General features: G+C 32.4%; 1 protein-coding gene across 1 annotated transcript in view; it reads left to right on the forward strand.

Moving 5' to 3' along the window:
* LOC111047281 (dynein heavy chain, cytoplasmic) overlaps positions 1-15,034 on the forward strand; it is a 163,206-nt gene that overhangs the window by 15,246 nt on the left and 132,926 nt on the right. The window contains exons 5-12 of the mRNA XM_039423746.1: positions 2,917-3,103; positions 3,418-3,638; positions 4,270-4,391; positions 6,976-7,243; positions 9,987-10,295; positions 11,981-12,116; positions 12,458-12,657; positions 13,329-13,502. Coding sequence (XP_039279680.1) covers positions 2,917-3,103; positions 3,418-3,638; positions 4,270-4,391; positions 6,976-7,243; positions 9,987-10,295; positions 11,981-12,116; positions 12,458-12,657; positions 13,329-13,502 — 1,617 coding nt within the window. The remainder of the gene's footprint in view (positions 1-2,916; positions 3,104-3,417; positions 3,639-4,269; positions 4,392-6,975; positions 7,244-9,986; positions 10,296-11,980; positions 12,117-12,457; positions 12,658-13,328; positions 13,503-15,034) is intronic.

Raw genomic sequence — 15,034 nt, forward strand, 5'->3', positions numbered from 1 at the left:
GTGTCCAAAGGGTGACGGATGAGGATGAAGGGTTATGGCCTCCAGGCATCGGGCTAGTGGCGTCAGATCGAAGATCGTCTTTCAGCCCCGCACGGCAAGGTCAGATGTCCGATATCACCGGCCATCTCGGTCGGCGAATTCGTAAGCCCTCGTTCGACAGCAAGGCATATTTACAGCACGATCCTCGAATGAGTATTCAAGAATACACACACACAAAAAAAAACCTGCAACACAAGTCACAACTACTTAATAATGCTAGAATAAATAACATACTAAATATTGTATTCAATGAATGATTTCTCAAGAAATCATCTAATGAATACAATACATACAATTTACATGAATATTTAAATTAGAGGAATTAATTGTAGAATTTGAAATCTATAATGAATGGGATTATGAAAAGATATTACTAGTTAAAAGAATGACGAACAGTTACAGAGTTACAGTTGATGTATAACCTGTGAGTATTCCAAATTTTACTCACAATTACAAAATTCCAGAGATATAAATGACTGTATCAATAAAAAATAGGAATATACTCTATTTAGTATAGCTTTCTTGTACATTAGGATATTGTTATACATCTCAGATGTAAGACTACAAAATTGAGTGAAAAATTAATTGAATAATTGTTAAATCAGGGGTTGTTACCTGATACATCAAAATAAAGACAATACAACAATACTATAAAATATTCATTACTCACCCTTGAATGGGTTTTCGACTGTCACTTATCCATAGCCTACAATAATAATAAAGTGCAGCAGTCAACCGCTCTGAATGGAAATTAACTATGCCATTAATAATTTAATAAAAGGATTAGCGATTTCAAAACTGATGGGATAAATGATTCCCAATAATATAATTTTAGTCTCCGAGAGAGAATAAAAAACTGTTTGGAAAAGACATTATTGAATCAGGTTAATAAATAATTAAGCTTAGAAAACATGTCTGTACTCTACAGAAGATAAAAGCGGTCTCCTGTTCAGGTCTCCAAGTCGACCGAATCAGGCTCAAAAATAGGTATCAGGGCTGGCAATATAGCCAAAAGAAAATTACCAATTACAAAGGACGTGGTGGGGACGACAATAATTTCCCTCAATAGAACGAGAAAGGAATACAACTAACAAAGACAGAATACAGGAAAATTCCCTCGATCAAAGTAGAAGACTCAGCAATAGAATGGACGTTCAACTGATTTTTTATGATGATTTTGCGTTTACAACAATTCTAAGTACTCTAGGAAAACGTTTGAAAACAATAGAGGAAATATCAGAATTTAATTACGTAATGTGCGGAATAACATCATGAAACTACTCCGATACCGTGAGAAAATCACAACGTTAATCCAGCACTCTAATAAAATTTTATCTTGGAAAAGTTATAATTTCGAAAAAATAAATAAATTTTGGCACACAACTAAGTTAACTGCAACTTGTATAACAAAAGAATAAGGGCCGGTTTCCGAGCTCGGGATTTCGCTAAGTTCTAGACTTTGAACAGCTGCAGTCAGAAAATTGGCTTTCCGAAACAGGGCGTAGTCGTAGTCCACGTTTAAATTAAATTTAGAAAAACTAGAAAATTGAACATAAATAAAGAGGAAATAGTGTAAAGTTCTAGCTATTTTGAATTATTTAGGAATGTTTAATTTTGTCAAGGAAAAACGTTTACAATTATAGAAATGAGAAAATAAAGATTATCATAAAAACGACTACGCCCATGGCTTACTAGGCTAGTAGGCTATGCTACGCCCCGTTTCGGAAATCCAGTTTTCTGACTCCAGCTATTTAAAGCCTAAAACTTAGCTAAATAACGAGCTCAGAAACCGACTCTAAGAATGTGTTGTAGCTTTTGAACATTAGCTATTGAAAAAAGGAACTATACCGTATCAGAGGAACAGCTGACTGTGAGACGACCGAAACTACACATTCTTTATTATATTGTTAGGTATATTTATATTTTCAATTTTACTCTTCCACATTTAAAATGCTTGGCTAGTGTGTAAACTTACATCTTATATTCAGCGTTCCTCAATTAGTTTATGAAATACTGTATACCCATGGTTCTTTTTATTGGTACTTCAATCCCATTGGTTAGTGAATTGGTAAGTATTTATTCTTGCTGAGAGCAAGTGGATGAATGCAAATAGTTATTTGTATCCAGACACAAAATAAAGGGGTTTTGCTGGAAAAAGGAGGACCACTGCATCTGTACATAAAATGCAGAAAAATTATTGACATATTGATTGACAGGTTGATTAACTCAGAATGCTCTGAACAACTGAACCCTATCTCCAAGAATATTGTGAAGTGTGTGACTGTCAACTGTTGAGTGAGGGGTGAAGAGGAGTGAATGTTGTTACAATCGATCCGCGATCCTTGAAGAATTGTTTTTCAAGTCTAACTTCAATTACATGCTGAGTTTACATTACAATTACATTTTGAGTTTTAGTTATTTTAAGCTCATTTTAGAGTTTTGTCCGTTTTAATAAACGTTCTTTCGTGTTTACTATATTATACGATTGATGTATATCTTCGTTTATTAGCATTTTTCTTTATTAGGAGTGTGTGATTTCTTCTCATGAAGCAGTGTGTGATTTCATAACCTTAACCTTAGGAGAACATTAACATTTTATCAAATTTTTTGGAGAGAAATATTACAGGCTCAGCCTAGTTTTTCCTCCAATGTCATAATTATATTATGATTGTAATGTTTTGTACTATAAATTAATTAGAATAGATAAGGCTATGGTTTTACGTGACATTGTCATGTTTTATATATGAATTATGTTAGTGTAAGGTCATAAGTACATGATGTACTAACTGGAGGTTTCAGTTGATTGTTTGCTTAGAGTTTGTACTGATTGAACTTGTTGATGATAATATTAAATCTAACCGTATTTGTGAAATGCAGGTGACAAAATTGGATCGAGACCCATCCTCAGGCACGGCTCTGCAAGAAATCAGCTTCTGGTTGAACTTGGAGCGCGCTCTCTATCGCATCCAGGAGAAGAGAGAAAGCTTGGAAGTTGCTCTTACACTTGATATTCTCAAGCATGGAAAACGGTTTCACGCAACTGTTAGCTTTGATACTGATACAGGCGAGTGAATATTTTTATTTTAAAAATAATTGTTGAGCAAAGGGAATTTCTTAATGGTCTATCAATAAAATAGTAGCCCCTATTCTGAGTCATAAATATTTTATGAAAACTAAATCTATTGATTATTGATTATCCTTAAAAACTTGTAAATTGTTGATGTTCTTTCAAAATAAAAGTTGTAATCTAAATGATCAATAACAGAAAAATTATGACTGGTAGCAAAGAAGTTTAGAATTTATAGGACGTGAAGGATGTTGTCTCAAAAAACATTTGAGGTAGAACAACAGTTATCCATTGTTTTTATTCACTTTCAGGTCTGAAACAAGCATTGGCTACCGTGAACAATTACAATCCACTGATGAAAGATTTCCCAATCAATGATTTGCTGTCAGCGACTGAGTTGGATAAAATTCGTCATGCTGAGCAAATGATTTTCACTCATCTGAAGAAGATTCGCAGCACCAAATACCCCATGCAGCGTGCATTGCGTCTTGTTGAAGCTATTTCTCGTGATCTTGGTGTTCAATTGCTAAAGGTAGACTATTTGTTTCATTCGATCATGAATTATAATTGTTGAGTTTCAATCCAGACTTTTGCATTTCAAAATTTGTATAATTCGTCACATTGCTCTTTTTCATTCTATAAGTTGCTATCCATCCGCTCTGGAAATATTTATTTTACATTCTTCATCCACAGTTATGAAAACTGACATTCATGAATATGAAATTCCATTGTCAGTTCACATTCAAATCTCATGCAATCCCATCAAACTTTCAATACCATATCTGCTTTTGTATTTCTTTCCAACTGAAATGAACTTGGAAGCTTTTATTTAAGTAGTTTGATGTTGTCAAATTCAATTATAAATAAACCTCAAAATCGGTCCAAGGAACTTTGATGTAACATTTGTTAATAAAAAATTGCTTTTTAATTAGTTTGATATTGAAAAATTAAATACTTTCTTTCTTTTATAATGTTTTCAATCCAAACAGGAATGTAAAAGTATCTTGCTCATATCACATATGGATTATCACAATAAAATCAAAAATGGTTATCCACAATAAAATCGACTTTGTTGAGTATAGTTCTAAGTATGTGATAATATTTTCCTTTGATATGGGGTTTCACAACAAATATCCACGAGTACATCGATGTTTTGCTTTCAGGTATTGGGTACTAGAAGATTGATGCACATACCGTTCGATGAGTTTGAAAAAGTGATGACTCAGTGCTCAGCCGTGTTCTCAACCTGGGATGATGAATATGACAAGCTTCAGGGCCTTCTAAGGTAAGTCTCTCTCATTGTTTTTTTAAAAGTCGCTAGCTGCATTATATAAATGCTTACTCAATGAGGGAACACGTTAATGTCATGTTGATTAATTCAGGGTTTTTTAAATTCTTGAAAATACCTCCCTTTATTTATTTTTATATTCAATTTTATAAATTGTATTTCACTATTTTTCTTCAATGACCGTTGTCATTGTAATTATTTTTTTGGAACAAATAAAGATTTTATTATTTTCAGTCCTTTATTCGTTAATTGCTCTTAATAGTTGTATAAAGATGGAAATAATTGAGAAATTGAATTTGTTCAAATGATAATAAACTATAAGTGTTGAAAATAAGTTATTGAGAAGTCTTTGGGGTGGTTGACAGCATTCAATTTTCATTTAATAATAATAATAATAATAATCATACTAATTTTATTCATGTGTTTAGTTTCCCATTCTCATACGCATTCTCTTATTCATTGGTAATAGATATTCGAGCAATAGAATCTTGGATCATTTGTCTACTTGCTGAGAAAGTAATCTTCCAGTCATTGGATAAAGTCAATTGTTAAATCTAAATAGTTGACTTTTAGCAAAAATGTCCTGATGCATTAACTTATGTTGAAATACATGTGTTATATTTTACTTTCGTGCTTGCAAAGGACGATAGGGCGCACAAGAACTTGGCAACTAGGATGGTAGTCTTAGGATGCTAGTCTACTTAGCAACTAAATCAATAATTATTTGATTCAATATTTTTCTATTTTACTTCATTATTCCAGATTGACATCTCAGTGTGTTCAATTTTCCTAATATATTTTTTGGGAGGTTGTTTTGGTTATTGATTCTTCGCTGAAGTTTGTTCTTATAAAACCTTAACACCAATGGACTATTTTATCAATATGCGTTCCTCCATTTAATGAGCATGGTCCACCATCATCAAACATCTTCCATGTCTCTCAACCAGCGCAGCTGAAAGTTGTATCCCATCAACAATAGCTTTTTGTAGGTTAGGTCTTCACTTCAAATCTAAAAATGTAGAATTTGATGTGGTGCAATTACATAAACTGTATTTTATCTGCGATCATTTTATAATGTAAACATCACAATGAATCTCATAACAGGGGTATTAGTATAGTCAAAACTATACTATAATGTGAACATTATGCAACGACTTGGACATTATAACAAGGTTTCCTATGCTGGTGGAATCAGCATTACAAGGTTTCTGATGCTGGCAACAGGTTTCAGTTTATCCAGTTTTCACTAAATTAATCAAGTATTCAGTTTGACAAGTTGTCAAAATCTCAGTTTATCAAGTTCTCATTGCGTCAAGTTCTCGTTCCGTCAAGTTTTTAGTTAATCAAGTTTCAAGTTTATCAAGTTCTAAGTTTATAAAGTTTTCAGTTTGTCTTGTTTCCAGTATCTCAAGTTTACTGTTCACTCTCTCTGAGTAGCTTTTTACCTATTGTTTTTCAATCGTTGTACCATATACAGTAGTTGGCTGATTTATAACCTTACAAGTAGTCAGCAATGTTATACTTTGCTTGATTGGTCGTAGATAAAATAGTGTATACAAATACAATAGTTGTATATGATCTTTAAAGCACTCGTCAGATGTTTAAGACTACATCGAACTCGTGCGTTGAAGACCCATATTATAAAACTGTTGTATAAACGGCTGTATTGACCCATTCAATAAAATGATTTTATTCTAATTGAGTGTAGTTCAATCATTTAGTAAAATAGCATAGAAATAATTTACTTGAAATTAGTACATTTCCATAAATGTTTGTAATTCTGTGATTTTTTCGGAAACGATAGAATTGAATTTGATTTGCTTGGGGTGGAGCCTTGAACACACATTTTGGAAAACTTTTCATAATTCAAAAATATATTATTAAAACAATTCTAGGCAGACCCAGACTTTATCCTACAAGCGATCTTTTCAATGAATTCAAAGTACTAACTGTTCGACAGCTGTACATAAAAACTTGATAATATACATTAAAAAGAATAAAAATAAATTCTTCCTTCGTGAGCAACTTGAATTTAAATTTACGTCCTACTAGAGTAACATTCCATCAAGACAGGATGGATTTGAATGTATATGGAAGACAATTCATTTACTTATCACAGAGGCTGATAAATCTTGTTCCTACTCATTTTGTTGCCAATATGAGCCGGAGCAAAAAACTAAATTGCGAGATTGAGGAATGAATAAGATCAAATGAAACTGAAGAAAAAATCTTCTAGGCACCTATTGTTTCTTGTTTTATGTTTTGTTTTTATCATAGAATTATGTGTGTTACATTTATTGTGTGTTACTAACTTTTATCCAATTTGTCATTTACCAATCTACAAAATTATATTTTGTGTTTAAATTCCACGAATCCTTATTCTTAATTTGGTTGTAAGTTCTTAGTTTATATTGAATAAATATTTTCTGCAACACAGGTTTTACCTTGTAGGCTACTCCTTGAACATAGATGGACCTCCTCCTAAAACATAGATGATGTTTGCATGTATTCTTTTTCTTAATACGTATCAAACTTGTATATGTGTGTGAAATAAATAAATTGAATTTGATTGTGATTGCAGAGACATAGTGAAGAAGAAACGCGACAAGCAGATGAAAATGGTATGGCGCGTGTCGCCGTCTCACAAACGACACCAGGTGCGCCTGGAGCACATGCGCCGCTTCCGGCACCAGCACGAGCAGCTGCGCACTGTGATTGTGCGCGTGTTGCGCCCCAGTCTGCAGCAGGCACCCTCCAGTCAAGATGGCGGCGGTGCGCCCACAGCTGACGACACACAGCGCACTCCCGATCCGCTCTCGCTCGAGGCCGCCGATGCCAGTGCTATCGAGGTAATCACTGCACCATACACAAAACATAGCATACATTTTCAACTCAGCCGATTACTGCCTATTATTTCTGGCTGACGATCACAGATCAAGGCGTTTAGTGTATTTCTTTTAATTTATTATTAATAATATATATTCAACAATATTCCTCTTGAAATTAAGAGAACACAAAATCGACTTGTTTTAAAAACAAAAGCTCTTGGATGGCTTAGAGGTCTTATGCCTGACTATCTAGACCTTATTCAATGTAATTTCATAGTTAAAATACTCTGATAATGGTGGTTGTGCATTGGGAAAATGAGCTGAAATTGAAAAGTGAGCATGGTTAGTGTGAATTAGTTTTTCTTTCTTTCTTCTTCTACTTCTCTTCTTTCTTTTCTTCTTTCTTCTTCTTCTTGAGGCATATAATCAATCAATCAATCAATCTCTATAAATTCATAAATTATATGATATTCATTCCTGCTCGCAGACGTAGAGTATTGTACTCTCAGCAAACAGTATTTTTCTTTCCAAATTCACAAATTAGTCCTGGTTTAGCATGTTCGAATTCTTGTCTGAAGTTATTGTTTAGGAATTAGACTATTATGTACTTTATAATTATCAATTTATTACTCTAATATTGTTAAGCTGTATGATTTTTTTCTTATAACTTGTAAATATTGTGAATCGGTTTGAATAAAATTTGAATTTGAATTAGATAGATAGATTCAATCCATTCAACACAGTGTTCTTACTATTAACAAGCAGACAGTAGAACGTCGTCAAATTAATACAAATCTACTAAAAGGCTAAAAGCTTCCTACTATGCGACTGAATATAAAAGTTGTCTAACCTACTAAAGGTTAGTTGTCCAACCAAAACTTCATGATAGGTCGTTTATGTTTCAAATTTCAAGACGATTTTTGTTAACTCAAGCTGATTTCTGTCTATTATTACTGGTTTGGTTGGGTGAGAGTGTATTAACGGCACATTATGAAAGACTACCAGCGTCACGAAAAAGAACTACTCGGACTATCAGCTTGAGTTAACAGTAAAATTTAGAACCTAAATGCCCTATACCATAGGATATCAATTGAAAAATCGTATAGAATTGCTCTGTATTCAATTGAAAAACTTTTTTATGTAAGTTACTCCTACTTGCAAAAAAGTTTCAATAATTTAACAAGTAGTATTCTTTTGTTTTGACATCTTGATTTTTTTTTTTAAATTCATTTATTTGCCATAAAATAATACAGATTGATAAAATAAATATTCTAACTTACAAAATGGCACTAACGGCAAAGAAAACTTGTGCGCCGGCAGTGAGTTCGAACAACTTTACTAGGTACAGCAAACATGTAAATAGAAAGAAAAAGAGCTTATTCAAACCACTAGAATAACTAAAATTATGGAAACCAGGTCACATCTCAATACTTACAAACGATAAGACAAAGTAACAAAATCACAAGCAAATGACAAACTTAAAAAGACCAATTCAAGGAAGCCATGACATTTTTTTTTAATTTATAACACAATATAAGTCAATATTAAATTGTAATGGATTGGAGGGACGCAAATTATATGGATTATTCCTTAAGTTGAATGTGTCACTATTCTTATTAATGAATAATATGATTCTTTTAACATATATTTGCCTCACTGTAAGCACCTGGAATTCTTGAAAAAGAAGTCTACTAGGGTACAATCTTGGCCTGCATAATGCAGCTCTGATAAGGTGTTTCTGTAATGTGAATAATTTGTTCATATGGATATCATAAGCAGAGCCCCCCATATCTCAATTCCATATTGGAAAAGTGATTGCGCATAAGCATAATAAATCTTTTTCATTATTACCAAATCAGCTATTTGATTTAGTTTATAAAACTTATAAATTAGATATTTAAGCCGTCTGCACAATATATTCAATATGAGTATCCCATTTTATATGATCATCCATCATTATACCCAAATATTTTAAGGATTTCACCTTTTCAATACAAGGACAATCACAATCCACATGATTTAACAAAGCGTGAGAATGCATTTGTAAAGACAAGGTTTGTAGAAAAAGTCATAAATTTAGTCTTCTTCAGGTTGATGGTGAGCACATGTCTATCAAACCATGATTTTACAATTCTCAAGCCCTCATTTGCATTGTTTTATACATCCCCCCCATGACACACCAGAAAAAACAAGAGCCGTGTCATCATCAAATGAAATTACTCTGCAGTTAGGTATTTTCAGATTCAAAAGGTCATTAACATAAATCAAAAAGAGTAAAGAGTAACCATAAATCAATGGTGAAAGGACTGTGGCTTGAGGAAGACCAAATACAGAAAGATTTTTCAAACTTGTTTTACCATTAATTGTCAAATACTGAGAGCGATCCGTTAGATAACTCCACAATTATATATTATAGTTTTGATCTTGTTGTTGTTGTTTGTTTTGATTTTTTCGTTCGTTTTTGAATAATGTTTATTTTTGATATTACAATGTAAAAAATATGCGATGCTGTGAGATTTACTAACTGTTCATGATAAAAAAATTGTTTTAAATTATTGTAGCCTATTGTGTAATGATGCCAAAATAAAGAAAAATTTAATTGATTTTGATTTGATAATATATTCTCATGCTATATTTTCTCTATGACATTACTTTGTGTTTACTCATTATGGAGAAATATCACCCCAGTTCCAATACAACTATTCTGTAAATATATGTTATGATAGTAGAGTTGTATTATAGTAGAGTTGGTTGGTGTGTTTAGGAGGTGAACATGGCGTACGAGAACGTGAAGGAGGTGGACTGCCTGGACATGACGCGAGAGGGTGTGGAGGCGTGGGATGCCGCCGTGGCGCGCTACGAGGAGCGCATCGACCGTGTGGAGGCGCGCATCACAGCGCACCTACGCGACCAACTGGGCACCGCCAAGAACGCCAACGAGATGTTCCGCATCTTCTCGCGTTTCAACGCGCTGTTCGTGCGGCCGCACATTCGCGGCGCCATTCGTGAGTACCAGACGCAGCTCATACAACGTGTCAAGGACGACATTGAAGCGCTGCACGAGAAGTTCAAGGTCAGTATTGATTAAATCACATAACAGGTAAATGACTTAATAAACGAATAACCTGTTCTTGTATTAATTATTCTATTCTCCGTTCAAATATTTTGATAGGGCTACTTGAAATAGCCAGCTGCTATAAAAGTTTATGTTTATTTCCTGCAAAATAATAATTCATTTAGACACTTAATAATAAGATAAATGTTAATGTTTGATTTCTGCAAAATAATAATCAATTTTGACACTTGATAATGGCATAAAACCCGAAACTTGTCGTGTCTGTAATAAAATAATATATTAAGGCTTGGTTGCACAAAAGCCTGTTAAATTTTAATCTATAATCTATTTATAATAAAGGGAAGAATTGAATTATACTCGTACGGGATAGAAAATTCACGAATGACGCATCATCACGTCTGAACTACTGAACTGGCTAACTTGAAATTTTGCGTACATATTGTTAATTTACCGAGGATGGTTGGTTATAGGCCTATTTAAATTCTTGAAGATTTCAGTAGGTCAAGATTTTAATTAGACCCTTGCGGAGCACGGGTTACTGCTAGTCATGAATAAATGACCAAGGAACCAATGAGAGAAGTCTTTTTGAAAAGAAGGCTTCTCTGGTGAACTCCTGTGGCATTTAATCACGCTTAAAATCTAACAGGCTTTTGTGCAACTTAATAGTTCAGCTTTCTGTTCAAGCCTAATATTACTATTAATTATTTTATTCTACTCTTGACAAATGAGAAATCAATTTATCAATTTTTGTTTTTTCAATTCTGAGCCAGGATTCTTGACATAACCGGCCACATTTTCACCTGTGGTGTTTGTTAACTATCAATTGTGGTATTTGTTTTATATATTATGTAAAAATACCACATCAGTTATAATATTATTGAATGTGTTGCTTCTGAAGATAAAATACTATCTATTTATTATTATCATTATTTGAATATGCCCAAATGGAGTTTTCCATTGCTATGGAACTTATTGTGTATTATATTGAAAACTTTGAAACTTCAATTCTCATTAAACTTGCAATAAATAATTAATATATGGTATTGGATAGGTAGGCTTACATACTATAAAAAATAAGTTTCCATTCCAAACATTACGATTCATTATCGAAGGTAAATAAGGAATTCTATTAAATGCCTCTTTTGAAGTTCAATTGCATTGCATTCTGAGATTTAATTCTCAAAGAAATAAAGAAAGGAAAAAATACAACAAAACATTATTATATTGAAATATGAATTGGAAATCAAACACTTTTCAAAAATTATCTAAAAAGTGGAAGAGAGTGGAACAATATTGTGATCGAAGAAAAATGAATCATGCTTTAATTAAATTGTTTTGATTTGTGGATTATTTACTAGTATCAGAACTGCTGAAAAACCCCAAGGCCGATTTGAATAGTCATGTATCCTTTCATGTGTATTAACTCAAATACAGTACCCTATCATTTTATTTTGAAAAGTTTTAGTTATCTTGACTCAATCATCTTCTATGTGGGATATATATTCAAATCTAAGTTACACATATGTATTCAAATCCTAGTTATTAAACATACATAAAAAAAACATTACACTAAAATATACATTAGTTTTAACATAGAGAAAGGATACCTTTAAAAAAACTTCTTCATTTGTCTCTGGTTTTAATTAACTGTTTTTTGTTAATTATGATTGTTGTTTTTTCAGGTGCAATATCCTCTGAGTAAAAGTTCACGTATGAGTTTCGTGAGAGATCTTCCGCCAGTTGCCGGCTCCATAATCTGGGCCAAACAGATCGATCGCCAGCTCACTGCCTACCTTCGCAGAGTCGAGGATGTCTTGGGTATGTTCCAAACTAGGCCTATCTATCAGTCGTGCTGATTACTTATGCATAAATTACACAATTATAATTATATTATTCCAGTTATATTCACACAAAGGTATAATATATTCAAGAAACCAAAATGATTCGTATGTCGAGCAAACTAACAAAAAATTCATTTGTCGTTATTTTTACTGCAGTGAAAAAACTAGCCTCTCTTAGTGAAAAGTTTGATTTCTGTGTACTTACATTAATTTGAATAACTAGATACAACTCATTGAAGAGTAGTGTTAGGATAATGAAAAATTATCACGTTATATATCCCATCTGTGTTTTAATAAATTTATCCATTATGCCTACAGGAAAGGGCTGGGAAAATCACATTGAAGGACAGAAACTGAAAGCTGATGGTGACAGTTTTCGTTTGAAGTTGAATACTCAAGAGATATTCGAAGACTGGGCTCGCAAGGTACAGCAGAGAAATCTGGGAGTCTCAGGCCGCATCTTTGCTATTGAAGTCACTCGGTCACGAACTGGACGAGGAAATGTGCTGAAATTAAGGGTGAGTGATCAAATTCTTATATCATATAATTTATTATTTATTGGTTATTTAATATTATCCAAGTGTAATTAATTAAATTTGTATTCTTGTTTTGTTTTACTTTTTGTTCTCTTCAACTTATTAATTTATCCTCGTAAACCATACGCTTTGATTGGTATCCGGTTTCCTCCAGTTCTAAAGAAAAGATACCGTTAAATTGATTATTTCTTAGTTATTATGAGAGATGCGGTCAAGTGTTAATGGGGAGTATATTTTGGAAATACTCTTTGCAAGGAATAAAAGCTCTCGTCTGGTCACTACTTACATCACTAGGCCTATTTATTCTTATATTTTAAATTGTGGGCCAACTTTTTATTGTCTGTCGAATAATAAGTCAATCTTCTCTACTTGGCAAATAAACAATAGAATTGCCAAAATGGTTCCATCAATATTCTAATTACTGTTTTTATCTTATCCATACCAGTTTGTTCCAATATTATTTTATCTGTAATTCTAAATATGCAAATTATATATATTTTATAATGATTAAATCCTCCTTCGTAAATTTTAATGGTTTACTCTAGTAGTGTAAAATTTCATGTTTTAAGAATAAAAAAGACTCCCATTATATTTTCTATTTCTTTATGAAAACTCAAGTTTCGAAGTATAAATGGATTGTTTTCGTCTTGAAGGTGAACTTTCTGCCTGAGATCATAACTTTGTCGAAGGAAGTTCGAAATCTGAAAAATCTTGGCTTCAGAGTGCCGTTGGCCATAGTGAACAAGGCTCAGCAAGCAAACCAGCTCTATCCGTTCGCCATCTCTCTCATTGAAAGTGTACGGACATATGAGCGCACTCTCGAAAAGGTACCTAATTCAATTTCATACTTGCTTTTATTTCTTTTAAATGAGCAATTATTCTATTTTGAAAACATTTCATGCAGAAATTTAATAACATTTTGATTGATATCCTACTCATTGAAAGAACAAATAGTAATAATCTTTTTGTAACTATGGATTGCTCTGATTGATTTGATTTTGCATCTAAATCTATATTATTTCAATTATATAAGCTTTTTATATTTTCAACGCAATACTAAGTTGAAATAGCTATCTCATTTGATTAAGGAAGATATATTCAAATTTTTCTCTAGTGTTATATAGTTTATGATTCGCAATTAAGAACAGAACTTGAACTATTCCAGCCATTGCACTATTCTATTGCACATTTATATCTCAAGATTTCAGCGTTTAGTCCAGAATCTTAAACATATTTTTGCTCGGTTTATCACAGAAAAGACAATTTTTTGTAGACATTCTGTTAATTTAGACTCATTTTCAAATTGATGAAACAATTTATTGAAATGTTCTATTAGTTATTCCACAATGTTTCACTTTTTAAAATATGTACAGGTTTCAACACATAATTTAAATGCACACAGGGATTCTGGATTTAGTGAAATATAATCATGAGCACTTCCATAGTGCATGTTATATTATATACCAGTGGTTCCCAACTCTAATTCATAATCAATTCCATCAAGTCTTTAGAAATTTAGGTATTTAATTTAGGTGTTTCCACTACGAAAACTGAAAACTAAAGATCTAAGTGTGTTAGTTTAGCCTAGTGGTCTGGCGTGAAAGTAGTGGTTGGTTTCTCTAAAAGTAGTTTTTTAAGAAAATTTATTCATTCGTATGTTCAAGTCAAGTCAAAAATGTGTTTATTTCCAATATTTCCTAGATAATAAATGTTACAGTGCTTGATAATTAAAATATAAAAGATATACAAAAAGAAAATACAATTGATAATATAGTATAATACTATATCATACCCATTTATTACTAAAAAATAATTTACAAATTCATGGAAATGTGCCTACATAGGTATGAAACCTTTGCTTTCAGATAATAATAGTTATGAAACATTGAAATGTAACTAAGGTGTCGCTCCCCAAAAGTAGGTTTGTACGAACCGGTTTCAATGCTTACTGAAATAAGCTCTTTGAAAAACTGAAGCAGATCATTTCAGGTCTAGAACTGATTATAGATCTGTCAAAATAAATTTGGAACTTATAAAAATATTTAACTGATTAGATCTTATGGACCTGTAATGGGAACCACTGCTCCATCTCATATAGTCTCAAATTTAGTGCATTTTTCATAGTAACATTATTCAATAAAATGAGTGAATCGCTTCCAACTGGTTACTAGCATTGTGCTTCGCGTGATGAAATTATTTATGACTTTTAGTTAGGCACCTGCAATTTTGGAAAGATTGACGACCTTAAAACATATTATAATTAGAAATTTAGGATCTTTAGCTGTAGAAACTGAGAATCAGTGCAACATTTATCTTTGACAATAATTGAATACGGTAATTGTTGCAGTAATTTTGCAAG

This window comes from Nilaparvata lugens, chromosome 1 (assembly GCF_014356525.2).
Source record: "Nilaparvata lugens isolate BPH chromosome 1, ASM1435652v1, whole genome shotgun sequence".
Lineage (NCBI taxonomy): Eukaryota > Metazoa > Arthropoda > Insecta > Hemiptera > Delphacidae > Nilaparvata > Nilaparvata lugens.